The sequence below is a fragment of the Corythoichthys intestinalis genome, chromosome 13 (assembly GCF_030265065.1).
Source record: "Corythoichthys intestinalis isolate RoL2023-P3 chromosome 13, ASM3026506v1, whole genome shotgun sequence".
NCBI classification, from domain to species: domain Eukaryota; kingdom Metazoa; phylum Chordata; class Actinopteri; order Syngnathiformes; family Syngnathidae; genus Corythoichthys; species Corythoichthys intestinalis.
Genome location: NC_080407.1, coordinates 41,930,599 through 41,958,340, shown reverse-complemented (window position 1 = coordinate 41,958,340; position 27,742 = coordinate 41,930,599). Strand labels below are relative to the sequence as shown.

The window sequence follows — 27,742 nt, the reverse complement described above, 5'->3', positions numbered from 1 at the left end:
GTTTTCACTCTGTATCGAACTGTATCGTTCTTAAACTGTATCGAATCGCCTGGCCTTAAAAATATATCGTTTTTTAATCGAATCGTAACCTGTGTATCTAGATACATATCGAATCGGCTTCATGCCAGAGATTCCCAACCCTAGTGCTACTTTGAAGACAATCCACTTATCCCCACGACGTAATGTAATCGACTAAAAGGTGGCAGGTATTTTCGAACAAGAATCCGTTCACTCTCGCCTCTGCTTCGTGTCGTCTGGGTGCACGTTGAAACTTCGAGGCCTGCTTAGCCTAGCCCACGGCTATGCCGACAGGATGTGTGTGGCGCATGCGCAGTAGCGGAGCTACGCACGGAGCTTGCCACGTCGACATCTATTCTGCATGCACAGGCGCGCCGCACTCTCGTCTCAACACGGAGTTACCGGTGCAACAAGCAGCTTTTTGTGCGGAGTTTACCCACTAAGTACGCGAGGCAGGAGTTCCAGATCTACTTGACTGGAAAAAGATCGAAAGATTTGGTCCGTCCATCTTCAAGTGTTTTTGTGCACGTTGAAGCTTCGCAGCCTAGTTATCTTAGCATAGCTTAGCTTGCGAACAGAACAACGTGGTTCGACGCTTGAACATCAAGTTGGAGCCTCCTATAGTGTGCAAAATGAGCGCAAGAAGGACGCCAGCCACAAAGTTCGAGGCGGAACTTTTTGGCGCAAAAGATCAGCGTCAACATCAACTATCGGCTGCCTGCAAAATGCAAGTCAAAGTTGTTCTTCGCAGACTATCAGGTTGGTTCACCGATTCGGGAAATAATATTCATTTATTGTCCCCGTGGTGTTGAATTTGAATTGAACGAGGAGCATTCACCCAGGCCTCCCTGTTTAAATGAATTGGGCGTCTATAGTTTTTATTCTTAAAGATCATCCTTTATTGATTTCCGTAGGGAAATTTGGGTACACCGTAAAAAAATAACCTATAGAATATGCTCAATAAAATTAAGATAGCAATATGCACTCAGTTTTATCGTGTAAAATGTAACCAATTTTAATGAGAAAATATAACCTAAATACGTCAACAATAATATATTCCAAGAATTTGGGACAGGTTTACTGAACCCGGGGTTCAGCAACCCGTGGCTCCAGAGACGCATGCGGCTCTTTAGGGCTGCCCTATTATGGAGATAGAATAGTGCCAAAAGAAGTGAGGTTGTAAAATGAAAATTATACCTGTAATATGACCAATTTTAACTAAAAAACACTTGTATTTCCAAATTTTGCGTTGTGTAATAAACATGAAAAAAACACAATGTAAAAAATAAATTCTACAAGTGTTTCTTTTCCAATTACAAGTGATTTTTTTTGTTCTACAGGTTGTTTTTCTTCACTACGGGTTAAAAATTAGCAATTACAAGTGCACAAGTTTTGTCACATTCTTGTCGAGTTTTATGAGCCAAAAAAGATACTCGTAACCTAGTTTTAAAATAAAAACATACTTGTAAAATGACCAATTTTAACTAAAAAACACTTGTATTTCCAAAATTTGGGTTGTGAAATAAACATGAAAAAAACACAATGTTAAAAATAAATTCTACAAGTGTTTTTTTTCCAATTACAAGTGATTTTTTTGTTCTTCGGGTGTTTTTTCTTAGCTACGGGTTAAAAATTACCAATTACAAGTGCACAAGTTTTGTCACATTCTTGTCGAGTTTTATGAGCCAAAAAAGATACTCGTAACCTAGTTTTAAAATCAAAACATACCTGTAAAATGACTAATTTTAACTTGTAAAACAAAAAAAACAACTTGTGTTTCCAAAATTTGCGTTGTGAAATAAACATGAAAAAAACACAATGTAAAAAATAAATTCTACAAGTGTTTTTTTTCCAATTACAAGTGATTTTTTTGTTCTACAGGTGTTTTTTCATCACTACGGGTTAAAAATTACCAATTACAAGTGCACAAGTTTTCTCACATTCTTGTCGAGTTTTATGGGCCAAAAAAGATACTCGTAACCTAGTTTTAAAATAAAAACATACCTGTACATTTGACTAATTTTAACTTGTATAACAAAAAAAACAACTTGTATTTCCAAATTTTGCGTTGTGAAATAAACATGAAAAAAACACAATATAAAAAAAATTCTACAAGTGTTTTTTTTCCATTTACAAGTGATTATTTTTTGTTCTACAGGTGTTTTTTCTTTGCTTACAACCTCGCGAGTTTTGTCTCCCCCTTGTCGCGTTTTCAGAGACAAAAGTCACTTGTAACCAAAGATGAAAAAATCTACTTGTACATCGAAATAATGTGTTGTAAAAAACAAACACAAAAATATCATTCCAAGTCGTGGTCAAAAGAAGACGTTAAGAACACAATCTAGTGAATAGTTTTTCGGGTGTTTTTTCTTTAATGATCTACAAGTGTTTTCTGAGCATGTACAACTAAATTTCGGGGTAAGCGTGTGAGCCAAAATTCTGACCAATCAGAACGGCTATTGTTCAGGAGGAGGGCGGGACACACCATTGCCGACCTGCTGGCTTCTGCTTGCTCTTCCATATGACGGCAGATGATAGAAATGGCGAAACACCTTAGGTAAGGAGTTTACTTTGTTTTCTCTTGGGTGTCATGTACTAAAAGGATTTTTCAAGCAAATGTAATCCCAATTTCAATATCAGTTGATTTTGCATTTAAAGAAGGGCACGAAAATCGATGTCGAGCCAGTTAGCCACGGTTAGCTATGTTGCCTTTGCATGGCCACGGACAGCAACTTGGTAAGGTCCTGGGTGACACGTACGCGATGGATGGGAAGAAGTTGGAAAAACATTTGATAGAAAGTAGCTAACGACGGCGCGTACCGTAACTAGCTGAGCTTTTTCATACACAGGTGTTCTACTGTTCTTCTGCATTCATTAAACATTGCCTGGCAAGTGTATTAGTTTGCTACTCAATAATGCAACTAAAGCAAAATAAATCATTGACAAAGAATAATTTCCTTGGTAAATATTAAACTTTCGTGTATGAACTGTATGACTGTCATGATTATGCACTGAATTTTGTCATGGCTGTCTTTGGCACTTTGCTTGCAACTTAACCATGTCACAAAGCTCATATACAGTATTACCTCGTGTTATTGCTCAAATTAGTGCATTATATTTTAACAGGATCTACAGATTCCGGATTGACTGGGAAAACAAGTGAGCCAAACTCTGGAAGTTTCATACCACATATTGAATGCCAATTCACGACTGCAGAACATGCTGGATTGGCTGCTGCTTTGGACCCACTAACATCAAGTAATCTTGGTGCAGACATTTTTTATGACACTGTAATGCATGTACATTGAATATGTATAATTTCATTAAATGCCCTTTAAATTGGGGGAAACATGACGTACCTTTTGAAAATTTTATTTCACCAACATTTTTCATTAGCAATTCTTGGAACATTTGTACTATGGAGGACCAAAGCTGCAAAAATTAAAAATGAAGGAAAAATAAAAGTGCATATGAAAACGAGAATGATTGAAACATAAGATTCAAAGATGAAATATATGGAAATGCATCAAGGTAAAATTTTTAATTTTGGTGGCTTTGGACCTCCATATTGAACAGGGAACATGTAACAAATTTACTGTTTTACCATTGTCAAACATTTGAAGAAGATAATCACCCTAGCAAAAGCAGTCTGGTACAGGGGTGCCCAAGTCCAGTCCTCGAGAGCCCCTATCCAGCTTGTTTTCCATGTCTCCTTCCAACACACCTGACTCAAATAATCAGGACTGTTATCAGGCTCCTGTAGAGCTTGCAGATGAGCTGATCATTTGATTTTGGTGTGTTAAAGGAGGGAGACATGGGAAAACGAGCTGGATAGGGGCTCTCGAGGACTGGACTTGGGCACCCCTGGTCTAGTACGACAGGTCAAACAAATTTTTAAAAAATAGGACCACAAAATTATCCTCTTAATATTGCAATACATGACTTTATTCTTCTAATGTTATGACTTTTTTTCTTGTACTAATACTACGACTTAAATCTTGTAGTCGCATTTTTTCCCTCTTTTGTTTAGCTTTAATACTCAGTTATACAAAAACAATACGCTATAATTACAAAATAGATAATCTACTGATGCACTGCAATACTTCCAACTCTGTTTAAAGTCCTCAAGTTGAGTAGTGTAGTGACTTGGCAATCGTAGGCAAGGGAGGCGAGTTGAAGATGTGGGATGCTCTGCTTCAACTATCTCCACTTGCATGTCTTCCAATGGAATCTCCCAGCCAACTGAGAATTTCACCAATTGTTCCAATGTGTCTTGAGGATCTGCGAAGGTAATGAACAAATTATATAAATTGAAACTATTTTAAGGTAAGTTTTCAATTGCAAGGTTACAATTAGAGATGTCTCAATCGCATATTTTTGCACCCAAGTGTGAGTTCACCTGATTTTGAATCCCGATCACATACCTAGGCAATATCACAGACTTCACTATGAGATGGTGAAGTCTATGGCAATATATGGGAAAAAAATATTCTTCTTTAAATGAAACTATCCCAACATGATATATACAATGGTTGTTTTGGTAATCATCTGTATAACAAGGTATTGTAATTCAGAATATTTTAATTTGCAATAGCTGATTGCCAAATGTAAAGTAAAACAAAATGGTTGCATATGTAACATAAAGCATTACATTTGTAAGATCAAAGTACTAACTGAGGATTTTCTTGGACGTTTATATTTTTGAATACTTATATACATATTACAATCTCTACCATGTAAAAATCTACCATGCCCTGCGTGTCTTACTTGCTATACTTTCTCAGCACAACGCCATCTATATGAAATATGATTCCACAATGATCTATTATATTACCATTTTAAGCCAAAAAAATAAAACCAAATTAGCCAATTCCGACTTGCCGTATATAAAGAAATGACGCCCCGTTCCAACAGCGTTAATGCCCTGTACTGTTAACTCATGCACAAAAAAAAAATTGTATATATACTATCAAATTAAAACGATAATATCTCTAGTTTTCTGGAATCTATCACACGGGCGACGGTACGCGCCGTCGTTAATTGCCGTTTTTCCTGTCATGTCTTTCGAGTTCTTCCTATGCGTGTAACACCGTATCAACTCAACACTCGAAGTCAACATTGCTAACCGTAGGTAATTGGCTCGCCATCGATGTTCGTGCCTTATTTTAAATGCAAAATCAACTGATATTTAAATAGGGATTACATTAGCTAACAATGCTTAACAATGCTTTAGTTGCATTATTGAGTAGCAAACTAATACACTTGCCAGGCAATGTTTAATGAATGCAGAAGAACAGTAGAACACCTGTGTATGAAAAAGCTCAGCTAGTTACGGTACGCGCCGTCGTTAGCTACTTTCTATCAAATGTTTTTCCAACTTCTTCCCATCCATCGCGTACGTGTCACCCAGGACCTTACCAAGTTGCTGTCCGTGGCCATGCAAAGGCAACATAGCTAACCGTGGCTAACTGGCTCGACATCGATTTTCGTGCCCTTCTTTAAATGCAAAATCAACTGATATTGAAATTGGGATTACATTTGCTTGGAAAATCCTTTTAGTCCATGACACCCAAGAGAAAACAAAGTAAACTGTTTTGAACAATTCTGATACTGCTTATGATCAATCACAGTATCAATGAAAATGAATAGTAGCGAGGCTGATACCCAATCACCAGGCTACAACGAGTTAATTTGTCTGTTATATCCAATCAGACAAGCATTCTTTGAGTAGACACTGCTTATAATCAATTACAGTATCAAATAATATAATAGTCACAACTCATAATCAATTGCTATGACTTATTATTAACCTCAGGATCGCGGATCGTCGGCGACTTACATGGACAGCAAACAATAACACTTCACTGCGTTAAACAAGCGGCACATTTTATTTAACCCACAGTATAAAGTGTACAAGCAAGCAAGCAACAATTGTATTTCAGCTCATAGACTACATGCAATAACATAAATCTCATTACCGTGTGCTGGAAGGACGGAGAGCCGGGCGTCCTCGGTAAAGCGAGCAAGGAAACACCAAAACTGGACGTACGTGCGCGTGAACTCTCAGCAGACTCTGATTGTACTTGTCGCCGTCGCTTCTTTATAGCAAGTACCGCGCCTCGTAACTTCTCCTCCCGTTCGAATGTTTGGATCTCCCTTAGACGTTTCGCACGGCCTACGGCCTTCGAGAATCCTTACTCCCTTTTTGATTTTGCGGTCAGGCTGTACCTTGCAGCTTGATAAGGTTGAGAATAACACATTCCCTTCGCACGGTTTGACGAGAAAACATGTTATGTTCACTATTTTGCGGAGTCAGCTTGATAGGTTGAGAATAACACATTCCCTTCGCACGGTTTGACGAGAAAACATGTTATGTTCACTATTTTGCGGAGTCAGCTTGATAGGTTGAAAACAACACATTCAATATCCCCCTTCAACTCCTTACCTAAGGTGTTTCGCCATTTCTATCATCTGCCGTCATATGGAAGAGCAAGCAGAAGCCAGCAGGTCGGCAATGGTGTGTCCCGCCCTCCTCCTGAACAATAGCCGTTCTGATTGGTCAGAATTTTGGCTCACATGCTTACCCCGAAATTTAGTTGTACATGCTCAGAAAACACTTTTAGATCATTAAAGAAAAAACACCCGAAAAACTATTCACTAGATTGTGTTCGTAACGTCTTCTTTTGACCACGACTTGGAATGATATTTTTGTGTTTGTTTTTTACAACAGATTATTTCGATGTACAAGTAGATTTTTTCATCTTTGGTTACAAGTGACTTTTGTCTCTGAAAACGCGACAAGGGGGAGACAAAACTCGCGAGGTTGTAAGCAAAGAAAAAACACCTGTAGAACAAAAAAAATCACTTGTAAATGGAAAAAAAAAACACTTGTAGAATTTTTTTTATATTGTTTTTTTCATGTTTATTTCACAACGCAAAATTTGGAAATACAAGTTTTTTTTTTTGTTATACAAGTTAAAATTAGTCAAATGTACAGGTATGTTTTTATTTTAAAACTAGGTTACGAGTATCTTTTTTGGCCCATAAAACTCGACAAGAATGTGACAAAACTTGTGCACTTGTAATTGGTAATTTTTAACCCGAAGTGATGAAAAAACACCTGTAGAACAAAAAAATCACTTGTAATTGAAAAAAAAACACTTGTAGAATTTATTTTTTACATTGTGTTTTTTTCATGTTTATTTCACAACGCAAATTTTGGAAATACAAGTGTTTTTTAGTTAAAATTGGTCATTTTACAGGTATAATTTTCATTTTACAACCTCACTTCTTTTGGCATTATTCTATCTCCATACCTAGTGCCTCCCTGGAGCTTTTTCAAAAATGCTTGAAGATGGGAAAGGGAAAAATATATTTGTTTGTTTAATATCGTTTCTGTCGGAGGAAAGACATGACACAAACATTCTTCTAATTCATTAATATTGTAATGAAGTTAAACTTGAGCGGTATCGTACAACAGCGTAGTCGCGTAATGCGTCATTTGCAGTAGGATACACTGCACGGAAAATAATTACCGTATTTTCCACACTACAAGGGTCATCAGAGTACAAGGCGTATCTTCAATGAATGGCCCATTTTAAAACTTATATAAAATTTGCGGCAAATTATAAAGTGCAGTAGTAGTAGTAGTTGGCGTTGCGTTGTACATCCACAAGATGGAGCTGAGCTAAATGGAATGTCATGGCTTGATTAACCAATATTCATCCATATACTATAAGATTATAGCGCATTAGATTATACGGCACACATTCGGCTTTTGAGAAAATTGAAGGCTTTTAGGTGCGCCTTATAGTGAGGAAAGTACGGTAATCATGAAAGCGTATTATGTAATTGTAGCCAACCTAGTCATTTTGATAGTAGGCCAGGGGTCCTCAAATGCAAATATTGAAGGTCCACAATTGTTTATTTCATACAAGCATGGGTCCGTTTATTAATGTCGGTCAAGTACAAGGCAGGTCAAAGGTGGTTTTCTTTTGACCAAATAAAAGTGCACATTTTGATTAAATAAAAAGAAATTGACAAAACATTTTCTTGACTTAAAAATGCCCAAAAAAATGCAAGTACAATGTGTACACATTTACACTGAATAGTTGACACATGGTACCCGCGGGTTAATAAAAGTATTAAAAAAGCGAACTTAGTTTTCCATTATTAAAGCTATTAAAAGTATTAAATTGGCTGTTGTAAGTTTGGAATTTTTTCACCGTGGTCTTAATTTTCAAGAACATCTCAGTGCAACCTAAATTATATTCGTGACGTTTTTTTTTTTGTTTTTGTTTTTGTTTTTTAAATCCATAACAAAGATGACGCATAGAATTTTTACGACGCACTGCACTACAAATCAAAATGCACCTCGTGTGCGCCAAACCACCACAACCGCATCGGGAATTCGTACGTTTGTCGGTGGAACGAAAACCCTGGACACCAAAACAGACCACCATTCATATTAGAAATATCGGATCGGACGCCTGTATGGGCAAAAAATCGGTATCGGATCGGCCAACACGGAAAAATTCAGATCCAGACTTCCGATCCAGTTTTTTTTAAAAGTCCGGTCCGCACCGATTTACATAATCCATTGCAGTTTTTGCCCCGGTTTCCTTAAAATCCGATCCGCATTTTACGACACACCTTCAACACACTACATTTACATTCCCGTCTCCCAATTTACCGAGAGACTTTTTTTTAGTCATTGACAACAGTCAACATGGCTCGCGCTAGCCATGTTGAATAAACGTCTCCATTCTCCGCTCACGCTAATTACTTGTCGCTTTAACAACGTCACGTCTGCTCGTCGCTGATTGGTCCACTCCCCTGTCTGTTTGCTGTGGTTTACTCCGGAATTTGATCCGCCGGACGGTCGCCAGACTCAATCGCTGGAACAGCGGTGAGTCTGGTATACCAGGCAAAGAGGGCAGTGTATCCACCCAAATCAATAAAACTAAATGCAAACACTTTCAAAATAAACCATTACAACACCACTGAGATTAAACGAATACTCGAAGCAGCCAAATTTAATTCGAATCGATTACTCGAGTTAATCGATTAATCGTTGCAGCACTATTATCTATAGTCACTGGTATGGATTGATTTGGCCTTCTTAACTTCCATTCAGTCATGGCGGTTTATAATTAATCGATGTAGTATATGGACTACGTGTCCCATCATCACTCTGGGCTCACGTAGCCAATGGCATGGGACGTAGCACATCTAGTTTGGTATTTCATGATATCTAGTGTGTGCGCGCATTAAAAAAAGTAAGCAAATGCAGCAGAAGTCACGTCTGCTCATTACTGCACAACACCAGCATATGACAATTGACTTTCATTAACAGGACGAGTTTGAAGAAAAGGGCTCTTAATTTGCCACTAGATGTTCATCTTGTCCTTGAAGCTGTCCGTTGTCAAAGCGAGGTTGTTCGTAGCAGCCTAGTCCGTAACAATGTTTTGGCGGACTTCGTTGTAAATATCCGGTGTTGTGCCGAAAAATAGCCGCCCCGCATGATATGTCAACCCTGACAGGAGCGCCCACACGTCAACAACACCGGCACGCCGGAGATGGTCCGCAGGCAATCCGGAGCACTGACGCGGCCGGTATACGTTGAACAATATGATATAATGGGAACGATTGGCTCCGGAGCTATTTTTTGCCGGACCTGGAACGAAGATGCATTTTGCGTAGTTGATAACAAGGAAGCCGAACTTTTAACAGCACGAGGCGATAAATCGCAGCGGAAAAATTACCGCCTTCATTTTTATTTATCGTGTGATAAATAGAATTATTGCATATTGCGACACTTAACGGATCCCTTACTTGACTAAGGATCCAGGAAAAATGTTCCTGCGCCAGTTGTAATGCGTGGTAGGTAGGATGCGTGCGTACAGGGACCAAAAAGGGGAGAAGCTTCCACTTATGCACATTTATTCACAAAAAATAATAATTCCACCTTGACCACTCACGTCACTCCCCTTGTTTAAATTTGACGGGAAATTGCATCCAAAAGCAGCACATTGTGGCATTTTAATTCGCGAGTTTAAGCAGCAATACGCAATTGTTGTATACGCTACCCATTTGGAAAGATCCCATTTGCGAGCCCGCAAAACATGGCGGCAACTATCGGTCAAAATGTGTACCAAATATTATAAAATATTGCCATTGATTTAACAATGTATGTGTTTCCAACAATATATTTTAGTACAAGAGAACAATTGTGGTTTATTAGAGCCTACATGTATTTAAGGTAGAGGACCACTTTAAGTCTTGAGTTTTTTGTTTGTGTGTTTGTTTAGCACTTTCGGGGACAATGGAACACTGCTCCAACATCTTTTTCTCTGTTACTCAGCACAGCAAAACCAACCACTAGGTGGTAACACGTCACAGGTAGACATGTGCCATTTACTGGTTTCAAGGTATACCGTGGGAAGGGAATAGTATCTTTTCACGTATTTACCGTTTGACTGTTTGCATTGTTCTAACACACTTAATATAATCAATCAGGGAATAGTATCTTTTCTCGTATTTGCTGTGTAAATGATTATATTACTCTAAAACACCCAATATAAAATAAATTACATTAATATCAGAGTTTAGAAAAACAAGAGGAATATATCTGATATTATGAACAGTTGGACTTGGAATGATTAGAACTGGCAGCGCCAGTAGAATGGGCAAAAAAGGACAGAAAGATAGAGGACTCCTTCTGACCATGGAAGTCCAACGCACGCGTCATGCAGCTGACTGAGCAAGATTGACGCTGACAAGCAGGTGATAGACAAGCCCATGTCTGCACCACCAAATCCTGCAATCAGCTCTTCTGGACCGTCCAGAACAAATGGCGGGACATCTTGTCTTGCCACAAGGAACATCTGATACGAAAGATCCCGAGAAATTAAAAAAAAACTACACTCACGTGGCGCTGAGGATGGCCAAATCCTTAACTCTCGTTGCTCTGACAACAGTACTGCCCGAATTCTGTCCAATCCAGAAACAACGCCCAAATGCACCCTTCTTCCAGACCGCAGCCTGCCTCACCAGAGCCTTTAAAAGATAAATGTTTTATTAATCGTGGTGATTTTTCTCGGGAATCTTTTGTGATATGGTGACTCTGGATCCAGCCCTCCTGCCTGGGTCTCTGTGTGCTGTATGATTGTTGCCGACTAAATTGTCAACCTGCGTTTTGAAGCCTTTTCCAAGCTTTTAAAATGGAGTCTGTACAAGGAGTTAAGACTAAGATGAACGCGCGGAGTTTGGCCTTTTGGCTGGGTTGTCGGATTTCTGCCGGCCCGGATCGTTGGAAATGCGCTAGCGAAAAGGTTAAAGGCTGGCTAAAAGGTCAGATTCCTTCAATTGGTATGAAAATGTCAAGGTTTCAAAACCGCAATTTTTTTCGCCAAAAACAAAACACACATTTTCCTTTCAAATTCAATATACAAACTAACTAAAACTTACAAAGACGAATGTTAGCCTAGGTTAAACTGGGAGAGCAGCTTCTTTTATGTCTCACAGCCGCTGAGTGAGAGAAAAGCTTGAATGCAGGGGGGAAAGAAAAAGAATCGCGTCAAAGATCGCTAATTGAGAGAGGAGGTGGTCTCACTTTTTTTTTTTTTTTTTTTTTTTTTTTTTTTTTTTTAGATAAAACCTTTCCTCAACAATATTTACATTTTAACTAATTTATAAAACTAACTTATACATTTTTAACTAACTTATTAACTTATGAATTCTTTTTTCTTTTTAACACAAAGGCATGGCATCATGTAGACTAGAGTTGACACAGTGGCTGAAAATGGCGAAACTTCACTTGAGCTTCCCCCCTCAAAAAAAAGTCATATAGTATATATTTTTAATTTTATTTATAAGTGTTTTTACTTTTTATAGCAATTATTTTGTTCTTACTCTAATATTGAGCAACTTGAGCTGTGGCTGTGAGTATAGTCTATAAGTTATATTTAGTTTAATTTTATTTAAAATATTTTTTTATTGATTATTTATTTTAACAATATATTCATGTTCCAATTTGCAAATATGTTTTGAAAAAATCCTGTTCAATGGATTTCCCCCCCCCCCCCCCATACATCTCAAAATTTTGGAGCTATAATTGCAATACCGTGATACCGTGAAACCGCGGTATTTTTGCTCACGGTTATCGTACCGTGAAAATCTCATACCGGCACATGCCTACCCGCACCATAAAAATGAAGATCTTCCTGTTTTGAGGAGGAATGCGAATGTGACGTCACCCGGGTCAGCATCTCACAATACAGCATTGCTTTATAGCAGGGGTCAGCAACCCTGGTCCTCGAGTGCCACTATCCAGCTTGTTTTCCATCTCTCCCTCCTTTGACACACCTGAATCAAATGATCAGCTCATCAGCAAGCTCTGCAGGAGCCTGATAACGATCATGATTATTTGATCCAGGTGTGTTAAAGGAGGGAGGCATGGAAAACAAGCTGGATAGTGGCACTCGAGGACCAGGGTTGCTGACCCCTGCTTTATAGCATGCAGATGGACTGCGGATTCAGCTGATTTTGCAGATTAATTTATTTTTCGCATCACGCAACCCAAATGTGCTGCAGAAAATTGTTGCTGCACCAGAGGCGTGTGAGCCTTTTTTAATTTCAAAAGGTCCCCATTTACCGCGCATATTGGCCAAAACAAGCCCTACTACTTTTGGGATCATTGGACTTGGACTTGAAGTGAGTAAACAATGTATTTTGTATTATGCCAAATACTGGGATCATGGCACACACATTAATACGAAGGTGGCTTGCATTTTGTGGCTGATTGTCCACCGAGAATGCCACTCGGCCGACGACCAGCGGCTTGTCGCACACACCCCTCGGTCCTTCGCGTGCCCGCGGGAGAGTGCGATACTCTGCTTATTGCCCTCTTCGTGTGCCCGGTATTCTGTCAAATTTTCCACCCCATCAGAAATTGCAACTTCGTGTTAAGAATGGCCACGAATACAGCGATTACAGAGTAAACACTACAAACTTTCTTTACATAAAGGACTATTTACTAACGTTTGATCATGGACGAACATGTAGAAAAGTTCTTCTCAGACACATCCTGCCATGTTAGCTGCACAACAACTACATGCCGCTCACTCACTGTTTACGTCTTCACCGTGTAGTAAAGCATTATTTTACGCCATATTCGTGTTGACCATGTGGCAGCTGTGCGCTCCTCCGGCGTCGGCCGGTTTGTCTGGCGGTCATTCTCCAGCTGCTTCCCTGGCAAATCAACTTTCCTCCTGCCCCCGCACGGGAACGAGTCTGATGAGCTGTAACTTGCTTGCCGCCGGGTGGTTTGCTGATCAGCGAAGACAATCGACAACCCCACCCCCGTGTGACATATTCCTGGGTAGTTTTGTGTGATTTTTCGCTTCAAAAGCCGAGAATAAGACTTTGAAAAATCACTCTGTTTGGGTTAGCATGTCTGCTAGCTGTCACGCCTCCTGGTTTATTTACGCTCTCTGCAGCCGGGGCAGGGAAATGACAAAAGCTGGACTTAACTCTGGTGCCATAAAATATAGTTTGGGAGGTGCAAGAAGTGGACATTTTTTACCATTATGGAGTAATTTTGCCATGTGGTACTGAATAAATGCATTTTTAATATTTCATATTCCATTTAGTACCAGGCTATTTTTTTGTCACAACCATACCATTTATATAAAATACGTTGATAAAAAGAATATTCTGTAAAAATTAAGGGTGTAACGGTACATGTATTTGTATTAAACCGTTTCGGTACGTGGTGGTCGGTTCGGAACGGAGGCGTACCGAACGAGTTACTGACGTAATGTAAAATACTGTCAAATTTAGCGAGTTAACGGGGGGTAATTAATTTTTTGAATTAATCACATTAAAATATCTGACGCATTTAACGCAAACGCAAAATGCCCGCTCATGCATACCATAATCCCACTGTTAATCCCACGGACGGCTCCCTAAGGGCGCAACATAAAACGAGCCCCACACACAAGTTGCAAGTGGACACAAATTTATTCACACAAGTAGGCCTGTCGCGTTAACAAATTTTAGTGTGCGATAATTATTCATAAATTATTGCAATATTATTGCGCCCCCCCCCCAGTGTTTTTAAAAACCAATTTACAATAACACAGTGCGAATACAGTATATATTAATAGATCAATTACACCCATTTAAATTTGATAAATATTTACTCTTAAATTCAAAAATACTTTTTCAGAAATCACAACTAAAAACAATAGACCATGCCTCTTAAGTCAAAAACAAGAATATTGATACCGCACAGAAACACAGAATAAATAAAATGTGTTTTTAAAAAAATTGCACTTAATAATAGGGCTGTCAAACGATTAAAATTTTTAATCGAGCTAATTAAAGCTTAAAAATTAATCACAATTAATTGCAATTCAAACCATCTATAAAATATGCCATATTTTTCTCTAAATTATTGTTGGAATGGAAAGATAAGACACAATTATAATGATAATTTTGACAGCCCTACTTAATAACTTAAGCATTTAGGCAAATGAAAGCTTTTCCCGTCATAGTTTCTGCAATGGTGTTCCATAGGGATGCAACGATACAGTTAAGTCACAGTTCGGTACAATTTTTGATACGGGGGACACAATTTTTGATCCGATTCAATACATTTAATGCTCTGTGTAAAAAAAATAACACTTTTTTTGTTTGTTTTTTTGTTTTGCTAATGGACAAAAATGAAATTGCCATCATAAAAACATGCATTTTAGTGCATAGTATTTATGTGCTTGCTTCTTACTGATCTGAAAAAATGTTGTATAAAAGTGCTGAGAACACTCTTTACTGTTTGTAAAGTGAGGCAGGACACACTGTTGATTGCTACAGCTCTCTTAGCAGCTAGGTTTACTACATGAGCAAGACATCCTATTTGTGGTCCCAATCCATCTGTGTCACGTACTGAATTAACAATATTTGCAACATTATCTATAGTCACTGGTATGGATTGATTTGGCCTTCTTAACTTCCATTCAGTCATGACAGTTTAGAATTCATTGATGTAGTACAGTTCCCATTGGCAGTGTATCGAATACTTGTTCTCCCCACTGTATATGGACTACGTGTCCCATAATCACTGTGGGCTCACGTAGCCAATGGCATGGAACGTAGCATATCTAGTTTGCCATTTCATGATATCTAGTGTGTGCGCCGCTGAAGTCACGTCTGCTCATTATTACACGACACCAGCATATGACAATCGACTTTCATAAACAGGACGAGTTTGAAGCACAGCGCTCTTAATTTCATTCAGCTGTTCGTTGTCAAAGCGGGGTTGTTCGTAGCAGCCATTTTGGCAGACTTCGTTGTAAATATCCGGTGTTGTGCCGAAAAATAGCCGCCCCGCGTGATATGTCACTCTTGACGGGAGCGCCCACACGTCAACAACACTGGCGCGCCATAGACGGTCCTCAGTCACTCCGGAGCACTGACGCGGCCGGTATACGTTGAACAATAGCCGGTATACGTTGAACAATAGGCTATAATGGGAACGATTGGCTCCGGCGCTAGTTTTTGCCAGACCTGGAACGAAGATGCATTTAGCGCAGTTGGTAACGAGGAATCCGAACTTTTAGCAGCACGTATCGACGCGCACGCGAGGCGATAAATCGCTGCGGAAAAATTACCGCCTTCATTTTTATTTATCGCGCGATAAATGAAATTATTGCATATTGCGATAGGCTTACACACAAGTCTAACTCGCAATGAACAAAATGCGGAAGAAGCTGGCTTCAGCGTAAGCCCAGGCCAAAACAACAAACAAAATGAAACTACACCTGAACCCCACCCGCTAAGTAAACCCTGATCGTAAAAAGGAAATAACAAAAAGACCGCAACTACCCTGGCTTCTACACTAAACAAATCGGGTTGAACGAAAACAGCAGTTTACCTCTACTGCTGCGGTGCTCTTATTTACAGTGGTGAACAAAAACGATCCAATAACGAATGAACACAAAATACCTCACCGAAAAAGCGGTAGTGTAACAAAATAGCGATCAAATGCACAGGTGAATGAATGGCGAGCTAACAGCTGGCGAGGAGGTACGCTGCACGTATGCTCTCAGAGTGTTGACTGTAAAATGACGAGCGGTCAGATGACTTTTTTTAGCGCTGCCTTTATTTGGTTAACAAGACTCAGGCACAATACAACACACGCGGGGATGCGAGCTCAAACAACGGCCTAGTAGTATTACCGTGTATCTGCTTAACTGCCGTAAAGCAAGTGTCGTTATTGCCGCAAATGTAAACACAGCGCTGCATAATAGATACATGACAAACAGCGGCTAGTTTTTGAAGTTGGCACCCTTCCTCGGGTGGCCCATCAGCGGCTGCGACGTCCTCCGGCGTCAATCAGAGTACGTGACGTTGGGAGGGAAGGCAGCCAGCTGGAGGACGCGACGATCAGCTGACTGACAGTCTCAAAAAAGATAACAAACGGCTAAGGGCCGTCGCACCACTCAGAAGTGCAGTGAGCCACGTGGGTAACGGTTAAGTGTAAAACATGGAAGAAAAGCAGTTTGGCCGTCTGGTTGGGGAATTCAAATTAAAAAAAGAATATAGATGGAACAACTCTCAGAAAATGTAAATAAGTTGGTTTGCCTCAGCGACTGGCTGGAGGATGGGTAGAGAAGAGGGCCACATTTATGTGTACACTACACACACTCTGCACACATTCTAAATAATACTGTTTCTGTTACTGTTCTAAGGCTCTGTTGTGTGTTTGTTTTTGCAGAGAAAAAGAAAATGTCTTCAACAGAACAAATGTTAATGTTAATGCCTTCTTGTGGATTTATTGTTATAATCAACAAATACAGTACTTATGTACAGTATATTGAATGTATATATCCGTCTTGTGTCTTATCTTTCCATTCCAAAAATAATTTACAGAAAAATATGGCATATTTTATAGATGGTTTGAATTGCGAAACGTATTGTGAGGGTCTGCTGGGAACGTCTGGCAGAATCCCCTGTCAGAAAGAGTTTCAACACCCACCTCCGGCAGAACTTCTCCCTTGTCCCGGGGGAGGTGGGGAACATTGAGTCCGAGTGGGCCATGTTCCGCACCTCCATTGTTGAGGCGGCCGATCAGAGCTGTGGCCGTAAGGTGGTTGGTGCCTGTCGTGGCGGCAATCCCCGAACCCGCTGGTGGACACCAGCAGTAAGGGATGCCGTCAAGCTGAAGAAGGAGGCCTATCGGGCCTTTTTGGCCTGTGGGACTCCGGAGGCAGCTGACGGGTACCGGCTGGCTAAGCGGATTGCGGCCTCGGCAGTCGCCGAGGCAAAAACTTGGACATGGTAGGAGTTCGGTGAGGCCATGGAAAACGACTTCCGGACGGCTTCGAGGAAATTCTGGTCCACCATCCGGCGTCTGAGGAGAGGAAAGCAGTGCACCATTAACACTGTGTATAGTGAAGATGGTGTACTGCTGACCTCGACTCCGGACGTCGTGAGTCGGTGGGGAGAATACTTCGAAGCCCTCCTCAATTCCACCGACACGCCTTCCTTTGAGGAAGCAGAGTCTGGGGACTCTGAGGTGGGCTCTTCGATCTCTGGGGTTGAAGTCACTGAGGCTGTTGGCAAGCTCCTCGGTGGCAAGGCCCCGGGGGTGGATGAGATCCGCCCGGAGTTCCTAAAGGCTCTGGATGTTGTAGGGCTGTCATGGCTGACACGCCTCTACAACATCGCGTGGACATCGGGGACAGTGCCTCTGGATTGGCAGACCGGGGTGGTGGTCCCCCTTTTTAAAAAGGGGGACCGGAGGGTGTGTTCCAATTATAGAGGAATCACACTCCTCAGCCTCCCCGGTAAAGTCTATTCAGGGGTGCTGGAGAGGAGGGTCCGTCGGGAAGTCGAATCTCGGATTCAGGAGGAGCAGTGTGGTTTTTGTCCCGGCCGTGGAACAGTGGACCAGCTCTACACCCTCAGCAGGGTCCTCGAGGGTGCATGGGAGTTCGCCCAACCAGTCTACATGTGTTTTGTGGATTTGGAGAAGGCGTTCGACCGTGTGCCTAGGGGAATCCTGTGGAGGGTGCTCCGGGAGTACGGGGTACCGAGCCCCTTGGTAAGGGCTGTTCGGTCCCTGTACGACCGGTGTCAGAGTCTGGTCCGCATTGCCGGCAGTAAGTCGAATTCGTTCCCAGTGAGGGTTGGACTCCGCCAAGGCTGCCCTTTGTCACCGATTTTGTTCATAATTTTTATGGACAGAATTTCTAGGCGCAGCCGAAGCGTTGAGGGGGTCCGGTTTGGTGACCTCAGCATTGAATCTCTGCTTTTTGCAGATGATTTAGTGCTGTTGGCTTCATCAAGCCGTGACCTCCAACTCTCACTGGAGCGGTTCGCAGCTGAGTGTGAAGCGGTTGGGATGAAGATCAGCACCTCCAAATCCGAGACCATGGTCCTCAGTCGGAAAAGGGTGGAGTGCCCTCTCCGGGTCGGGGATGAGATCCTGCCCCAAGTGGAGGAGTTCAAGTATCTTGGGGTCTTGTTCACGAGTGACGGTAGGAGGGAGCGGGAGATCGACAGGCGAATCGGTGCGGCGTCTGCAGTAAAGCGGACTCTGCACCGGTCCGTAGTGGTGAAGAAGGAGCTGAGCCGAAAGGCAAAGCTCTCGATTTACCAGTCGATCTACGTTCCTACCCTCACCTATGGTCACGAGCTTTGGGTCGTGACCGAAAGAACAAGATCACGGATACAAGCGGCCGAAATGAGTTTCCTCCGCAGGGTGTCCGGGCTCTCCCTTAGAGATAGGGTGAGAAGCTCGGTCATCCGGGAGGGACTCGGTGTCGAGCCGCTACTCCTCCGCGTAGAGAGGAGCCAGCTGAGGTGGCTCGGGCATCTGGTTCGGATGCCTCCCGGACGCCTCCCTGGAGAGGTGTTCCGGGCATGTCCCACCGGCGGGAGGCCCCGGGGACGACCCAGGACACGCTGGAGAGACTATGTCTCTCTGCTGGCCTGGGAACGCCTTGGGATCCCGCCGGAGGAGCTGGTTGAAGTGGCTGGGGAGAGGGAAGTCTGGGCTTCCCTGTTAAAGCTGCTGCCCCCGCGACCCGACCCCGGAACAAGCGGAAGATAATGGATGGATGGATGAATTGCGATTAATTACGATTAATTTTTAAGCTGTGATTAACTCAATTAAAAATTTTAATCGTTTGACAGCCCTAATAACCCTTACTTTTCGAGGCTATGGTCGTAAAGTTAATATGAGAAAATTGAAACTGTTCAGTGTTGCAACTGTTCAATTTTGCACATCAGATTTTTTTTTTAAAAGAAAAAGTCTGAGCCAATGTTATTTTTATTTTGTTTTTCAAAATATCTACATTTCAGAATATTATATTTTCTATTTTTGAGCAGAATTCTAGCTTTGTATAGGCTATTGTTGAAAGCACTAAAGTGTGTAATCTAGCACATTTATATTTTGCATTTTGTTTTTTTTACTGTACCGAAAATGAACCGAACCGTGACCTCAAAACCGAGGTACGTACCGAACCGAGATTTTTGTGTACTGTTACACGCCTAGTAAAAATATTGGAATAGAGAGACTTAAACAATGACATTTTGCGGCTCTCTTCATTGCATTTTCCTCGTTCTGAATAATTCCACCTCAATGGGGCTGAATTTTAAATCAGATGAAACAATGACCCTGCTGACGTAATCCTCCTGTTGGGGACGCTAGAGCCCATTAATGGTAGGCGTGGCTAAACGGCAATTTAAAAGACTAATTTCTCGTCATCTGCGCTTTGCCAAATTCTTGTATATCTTCTGATTGTTTCAAAATCTGATTCTAATTCACATAATAATGCTATTTAGGACTATTTTTTTATCATGTCGTAAGAACTTTAATGACGTTATCACAAGAGGCCTAAATTTTTTCACTCTATTCGATGGTAAACTGTCAGTCTTTAAACATTCCGAACAAAAAAAATGAAAATGCATCTTTAGCTATTTTTGGCCGTTAGTTTTCGCCGCCGAATTTTCGGTCGCATCTCTATGCGAAAGTTTTTTTTGTGCCTCAATATGAAAGGACGGGTATTTGCACTTGTTTGATGAAAGCTTTTTAAAACCCCGCAATGCACTGAATCCGTGAACCGTGACGTTGCGAGGGATAACTGTACCCGTCATCAAGTTTTGCACAAAGGAAAGACTGGCCGATCACGGCACCATGGTCCAAAAAATATTTCAAGGATTTTCTTGTTTCAGAAATCAGGGTTTCCCCTAGGATTTTTTGAAACTGTGTTGGTGGGGTGTATTGGAGTCGGACAGCCTCACCATGTTGTGCCACGGCGAAATTTTTTTTTCTTGAAAATTCCTGAAAATAGAGCAAGGCTCTATTTTGGCCCGTCTCCCGGCGCAAATTCATTCAAACTTTGCCTTCCATCCACCGCTCACTTTCATAACAGTATTTTGGATCAGACTTTTCGGCGAGAGTGAGCGGTGGACGGCCGTCTTGGACGGAACAGCAAGTTTAAATGAATTTGCGCCGAGAGGTGGGGCCCAAGAGCGCTGCCGCGCTAACGTCAACAACACCTCCAAAGCAGAAGGGCAGGTGTACTTATATCTGTGCTATTCGACTTTCGGCGGACGGATACGCAATCATGGCTGATGAAAGCCTGATAAATGCGCTTTTTTTCCCGCAAGCTCTGGGACACTCAAAAAATGACTCTTACCTCTCCTTGCTAAGCTAAATAGTACCTCGATGTTCGTTTATGTGGAAATGTAGTTCACGGACAACAACAAAAAAACGATTCACCTTCTCACTGAAACTAGTAACTCTTTACATGGGTATTAGAATTTCCCCCTACTCCTTGAAATGCGTCCGTTAACAGAAGGCAAGGCAAGGCAAATTTATTTATATATACGAATTCAACACAAGGCAGTTCAAAATGCTTTACATCATATGAAGATCATAAAAGACACAGAAGGACTATTATTGTTGTGGTAATGTAGTACTATTAATTTCAATTTATCCATACACACATTTGTATTCACAAAGTGTACATCATCTCATATTGCTGAGCTAGGATCATGTGTGAGTCCGGTCTCTTTAAGAAGCTACTCAAAGCTTATAGCCAGGAGCCTGCGTATATTAACCCTTGAGAGTCGAAGGACGCGCCGGCGCGTCCTCAGCGCACGTCGTCTTTGAAGCGCCCTCACGTTTTAATTATGTCACCCACATGCCGTGGGTTGGTCTCGTTTTAAAGTGCGGAAGTTGCGGTTTACTCTCGTTATTATTTGAAGTCAATCGACCAACTAAAACGTGAGATATTGTCATTTAAGTTTGATCGTTTTATTGTCCTCTCAAAAAAACATTAAAACGCTGCATGGATCATTTGTTTCTGTCTATATTTCGATCATTTCTTGTCCTTTTTCAAAACGGAAGCTCCATGAAAAAAACACAAATCAAACGAACACTTTCGAAGTCACGGTGGAAGCACGAAATGCGTTTTTTTTTTTTTTTTTTAATAAATAAAACTGCCGTGTGAGGTTCCACCGAACGAGAGGGAGGAGTGTTCTGAAGCAGCGAGGTGTCGAGCGACGGCCGTTTGGATCAAGCAGCGACTTTGTGTGACTTTGAGAATGAACGGAGAACTAAATTTAGCGCAAGCAATTGTGCTTTTTGATCAACTTGAGGAAGAGGATGGTCTAAATTCGTCATCATCGTCTTCTTTGAAAGAGTCCTCGAGTGAAGATAGTGACGGATTTGAACACGTGGGTGACGCCATTGACGAGCAGAGGTAAGACAACTCACTTTTTTTTTTTAAATGCTGAAAAAGTTTCTTTTGAAAGTTTCTTTTGATATTGCAAGACAAAGTTAATTTTGATGCAATATAAGTGTGTGTTTGTGTATATAATAATAAAATGTGCATATCAGATCAAAGTCGTATGTGCACTGTGTGTATCCCAGGCAGGAATTTATAATTTGTGTTCTTTCTATATGAAGATTAGGGATGTAGCACATATTCATCAGCTATGGTATTGCTATGGTATTCTTTCTATTGTCATACATATAGATTTCCATTATTATTTATTGCTGTATATATTTTTATTTTATACTTTATTATTTTCATAAATACTGACTTTTTTTTCATGTACATTTATAGTGACAATGAAAAATCTACATTCACTGCCCGAATGGAAAGAGGACGAGGGAGAAGGGGTCATCACGGAAGAGCGATGAGATGTCAGCGGAAGAGAGGCTGGAGAAGTCAGCGCGGCAGAAGCCGATCACCACTGGCTCAGCCTGCACCTGTGCCATGGAGCACAGAACAAGACACAGACACTGCCCCACAGTGCAGCCGGTTCACACCCCGGAGACCACCAGGACCTCAGGTGAATCATGACCATGCATACACCCCAAAAGAACTTTTTGACCTGTTCTTCACCTCATCGACAATGATGAATATGTGCAAACACACAAACCAGTATGGCAGAGTCCGAAAAGAGATTGGGAAAAAGTTTGTGTGGACAGACACTACAGTGGAGGAGCTTGAAAAATTTATTGGACTCCTCTTGTACATGTCTTTGGTTTCACTTCCAACTGTGCAAGATTATTGGAAGGCAAGGAATTCCAGGACGAAACAGCTTTTCGGAGTGGCATGCCTGAAAAAAATTTAACTTGTTTATTGTAAATATTTTTGAAAATACTTTTTTTTCCAATGCTATATTTCCCCCCCCCCCCCCCCCCACAATCAGTCTTCTCAATTTGTGTAGATAAATGCGTGTTCAAGAAGCTTGATTGTGTGTACATAGTTTTCATCAGGTGATGGGCCGCAATACCTAAACTCATAAAGAGATGGCCTCTAAACACTTTTTGTGTTAGATGGTATATATTTTTCACTGTTCTTCACTGTTTGGTCTGCTGTATATAACCTGTTTTGACTAGAGCATGTATAAAAGCAAAAAACGCCTATGGCTATACCTGTTGTTTATGTTGAATTGTCAAATATAACACTATTTATTCTAAATTTTTTTGGTTGAATGTTCATCCTAACATGTTGAATAAATATTATAAAGTTTCAAAACGGTTCGTTACGCATGTTTGGTTGTCAATTGGACATCAATATTAAAAAATTTTCACAAAACGATTTTGGAATTTTTGGTCTTTTTGGGCCCAAAATGATGATTTATAATTGGTCAGTGAAGGAAACAACAGTTGGGACATGAAGTTCAAGGTGTCACAAAAAAAGGGACCAAACCAGGCCATCGTAAACAATTCTTTGAAATATAAAGGCAACTTCAAAGGCATGCAAAATCTGACTAAATAGGCCCAGACCTTAAAGGGTTAAGACAATCATAAGAAAAATTATAAGAGCAGAAAGGGTGAATTATCGCATATTATAGTATCCTCATACAACAACATACAAAAAAATAACAAACACTAAATACACACACACACAAAGAAAGACTTCCCTAGAAGAGGAGAATTTATAACCTCGATATGTTGGAATTTTTATATTTATTGATCAGAATGCTTTTTAGCACCGTTTTAAAGTTGGAGATGGATTTCAACACTTTTAATTTGTCATCAATCTCGTTCCAAATTAGCGCCAAATAAAAGGAAAAACAAAAGGACTACAACATGTAAGGCGTACTATTGCTACGAAAAAAAAACACATTATTACGAAGGGTAACGTAACTGTAATTAGCTCCGCATTTTACGTACATCAACTGTAGCTGAGAGCTACGACATTAGCCTGGCTAATGAAATATTTCAAATAGATCTTTGTTATGGTTCTTCTTGGGTAGAAAAGTGTGTGTGTGTGGGGGGGGTCACATCAAAAAATCTCATCCGTCATGCAGCCCACTGCCACAGCTTCAAAAAATCCCAGGGGAAACCCTGGGTTTATTTTTTATTTTATTATTTATACTTCATTTTGGGACATTCTTGAGTCACTTCCTTTTCAGCAGAGGAGGGTAGAGTAGACAAAAATTTGACTCAAGTAAGAGTAGCGTTACTTCAAAATAATATTACAAAAGTAAAAGTAATCATCCCGAAAAAAAAATGGAGTCTCTAGCAAATGGAGAAGTAAAAAAAAAAGTTTTTGGTGAAAAAAATACTGAACTCCTGATTGAAATTGTAACCGCTTACATTTTTGTTTGATTTTTTTAAATTAATGAATAATAATAATGAAATAAATGAATAAAATTGCCGCTGCTTGCGCCTGAAGGATGAGGGCGTGTCAATGCACGATGACTAACAGCTAATCGGCGCATCATTGTCATGGGAATGACAGCCCAGAATGTATCTTGTACGCACGCGCACATATACTCTTTTCTCTCTCTCTCGCTCACTCAGCCAGTCTAACCTCACGGCCTAGTAGCTGGATAGACGGTCCATACGATATATCATTTGTCTTCTTGTGTCTTGCAGGTTTCAGCAAATATCTTGGTCCTGAGTGGCAGGGGTCTGAGTCTCCTGGCATTCAAGAGGAAGTTGAGCACCCGCAAATGAAACAGGGAGAGCCAGAACACCCTCAACAGCAAAAGAGAGAAGTACAACTGGCAATCAAAAAGGAGGAGGTAGAGTTGCCATACGTTAAAGAGGACGATTTCACCATGTCCGCTGGTGAGACCTTGAATAGCGAGTATGGTCCGAGTGAGCCCAGCAGAGGGACGGAGCCTCCAAGCAGCAGCTCAAAAGATGGATTGAAAGCACACATTTTCATCGCACCATCAGATGGAAATGGTGCCACGTCACACTCACCTTACAAAGATGATGGTCATAAGAAATCTCACTGTGTGGAAACCTTTGCTAATAACTATACTTGTCATTTGCATATGAAGAGCCACACTGGTGAAAATCGTCTAGTCTGCTCATTTTGTGGTCAAAAATTCACTCAGAAGAGCAGCTTAAACAGACACAAAAGAACCCACACTGGTGAAAACCCTTTTTCCTGCTCAGTTTGTGGTCGAGGTTTCGCTGCAAAGCGTAACTTACGAATACACACAAGAACTCACACTGGTGAAAAACCTTTTCCCTGCTCAGTTTGTGGTCAAAGATTCAGTCGAAAGGGACACTTAAACAGACACACAAGAACCCACGCTGGTGAAAAACCTTTTCCCTGCTCAGTTTGTGGTCAAAGATTCAGTCGAAAGGGACACCTAAACAGACACACAAGAACCCACACTGGTGAAAAACCTTTTCCCTGCTCAGTTTGTGGTCAAGGATTCAGTCATATGAGTAGTTTAAAAGTCCACACAAGAACCCACACTGGCGAAAAACCTTTTTCCTGCTCAGTATGTGGTCAAGGATTCAGTAATAAGAGTGCCTTAATAGTACACTCAAGAACCCACACTGGCGAAAAACCTTTTTCCTGCTCAGTTTGTGGTCAAGAATTCATTTATAAGAGTGCCTTAAAAGTACACACAAGAACCCACACTGGTGAAAAACCTTTTTCCTGCTCAGTTTGTGGTCAAGGATTCAGTCATATGTGTAGTTTAAAAGTCCACACAAGAACCCACACTGGCGAAAAACCTTTTTCCTGCTCAGTATGTGGTCAAGGATTCAGCAATAAGAGTGCCTTAATAGTACACTCAAGAACCCACACTGGCGAAAAACCTTTTTCCTGCTCAGTTTGTGGTCAAGGATTCAGTCATATGAGTAGTTTAAAAGTCCACACAAGAACCCACACTGGCGAAAAACCTTTTTCCTGCTCAGTTTGTGGTCAAGGATTCAGTCATATGAGTAGTTTAAAAATCCACACAAGAACCCACACTGGCGAAAACCCTTTTTCCTGCTCAGTATGTGGTCAAGGATTCAGTAATAAGAGTGCCTTAATAGTACACTCAAGAACCCACACTGGCGAAAAACCTTTTTCCTGCTCAGTTTGTGGTCAAGGATTCAGTCATATGAGTAGTTTAAAAGTCCACACAAGAACCCACACTGGCAAAAAACTTTTTTCCTGCTCAGTTTGTGGTCAAGGATTCACTCAAATGCAACACTTAAAAGTACACACAAGAACCCACACAGGTGAAAAACCTTTTTCCTGCTCAGATTGTGGTCAAAAATTTGCTCGCAAGGATCGGATTAAGAGACACGTGTGTATTGGTGTGAGAAGCAGTGGCCAATGACTGTTTTGTTTGTCATACATACTACCTTCATTAGATTGTGCACGCAGGTCAATTGTAGTTTGTTGAGTTTCCTCAAATCCTGTTGAAGATGGGCAGTACCGGTGCCTTACATTCAATTCAATTTTATTTGTGTAGCCCTGGATCACATCAAAATTGTCTCAAAGGGCTTTGCAGAGGCAATATGATACACAATCAGAAACAGCAAATGAAGCAACATGTGATTTGTCCAAACCTTGTATGACGTGGATCCACACGGTTGCCAAAAATATTGGCTTACCTGATTTAACTCTCAAGTTGAGTGGCATTATTTATATAATACTCGCCCTCTTTGAAACTACACTTTTCACAGCTAATATTTGAAATAGTAGACCCCAAATTACAACATTTCTAAATCATTCATCAATAGTATAATTACATAAAGATGCAAAATTATGATTGGCTCACAATTATTTTTTTGGGGCGGGCGATTATGATTTAAAAAGGTACTATTACTACTCTTGACTGACAGTGACTGTTACGACAGAGTATTGGGGACAAATAGAGGGAGGGGAAAAAATGATGGCATTTTACTCTTACTCCAAGGAAAAAGTCGGATTATTACGTAGGAGTAATGTAACTGAATAAGGGGCTACATACTTTAGGTACACGTACCTTAGCTGGGAGCTCCGACAAAGTATTCGTACAAATCCTTCGATTGATTAAAATTTGATGTAGATGAGCTAAAAGGTAACGGATTTCCTTATTTTGAAAACTGATTCTAAAACACAGCTTCACGGGATGCTTTCATTATTGTTAACTTTAGTGGAGGGGGCAAAGTGCTTCAGAAAGTACGCGGCTACTTATTCAGCTACATTACCCCTACGTAACAGGACGACTTTTTTTCCCCGTAGTAACAGTACGACTATGATCTCGTATTCCTCATTCTTTATTTTGGCCTAGTACTTGTACAAATTGGACAATGGTTATTAAAATTTTGGTTTTAATCATTCCGGCTTCACTCGATTTAAAATCTCTCGACTCTGCTTCAAATTTTAAAGGGCTTGTACTTAAATTTTATTCATTATACACAACTTGTTTTTATTCAGTCCTAGCCTCCCCTTCCCTTTGTTCAGAACAAGCCTACTTACAATTCTAATATTAAAATTCAAAACTGGGTTGTTACTAAAACCGATACTTTGTTACCAAGTCGATTCTAAGATTCAGAAAATGTGACAGGACTGCGTTTTTTGCAATACCGAAGTACCGCCGTTACAGACGCAGCAGATCTGGCCGCTTCTTTTGTGTGGCATACGAGGCGACACAAGTTGCTGGAAAAGCAGTCATTTACACCGCTAAAATGGGGGTTGTAAATAGGGCTGCAGCTATCGAATATTTTAGTAATTGAGTAATCGACTGAAAATTCTATCGATTAATCGGATAAAACAAATATATTTTTAGGTGAAGAGCAATTATAAATATACATGAGAAAACAAGACATTTCATCTAATCTTGAACCATTTTCAGTCAATCAATGTCTTTATTTTCGATGTATATTGTTGAAAACAGCCAACAATTGCATCTCAGATGTAACTAGAATAAAAAAAAAGACTAATTCACTGCTTTCACTCAAAAA

General features: G+C 40.6%; 1 protein-coding gene across 1 annotated transcript; it reads left to right on the top strand.

Annotated features, from left to right (window-relative positions):
* Nucleotides 1–390: 390 nt before the first annotated feature.
* LOC130928944 (gastrula zinc finger protein XlCGF57.1-like) lies at nucleotides 391–27,737 on the top strand. Its single transcript, XM_057855779.1, has 2 exons — nucleotides 391–777; nucleotides 24,431–27,737. Exons 1-2 carry the CDS (start codon nucleotides 651–653, stop codon nucleotides 26,128–26,130), a joined length of 1,827 nt encoding a protein of 608 aa, XP_057711762.1. The 5' UTR covers nucleotides 391–650; the 3' UTR covers nucleotides 26,131–27,737.
* The last annotated feature ends 5 nt before the right edge of the window (nucleotides 27,738–27,742 follow it).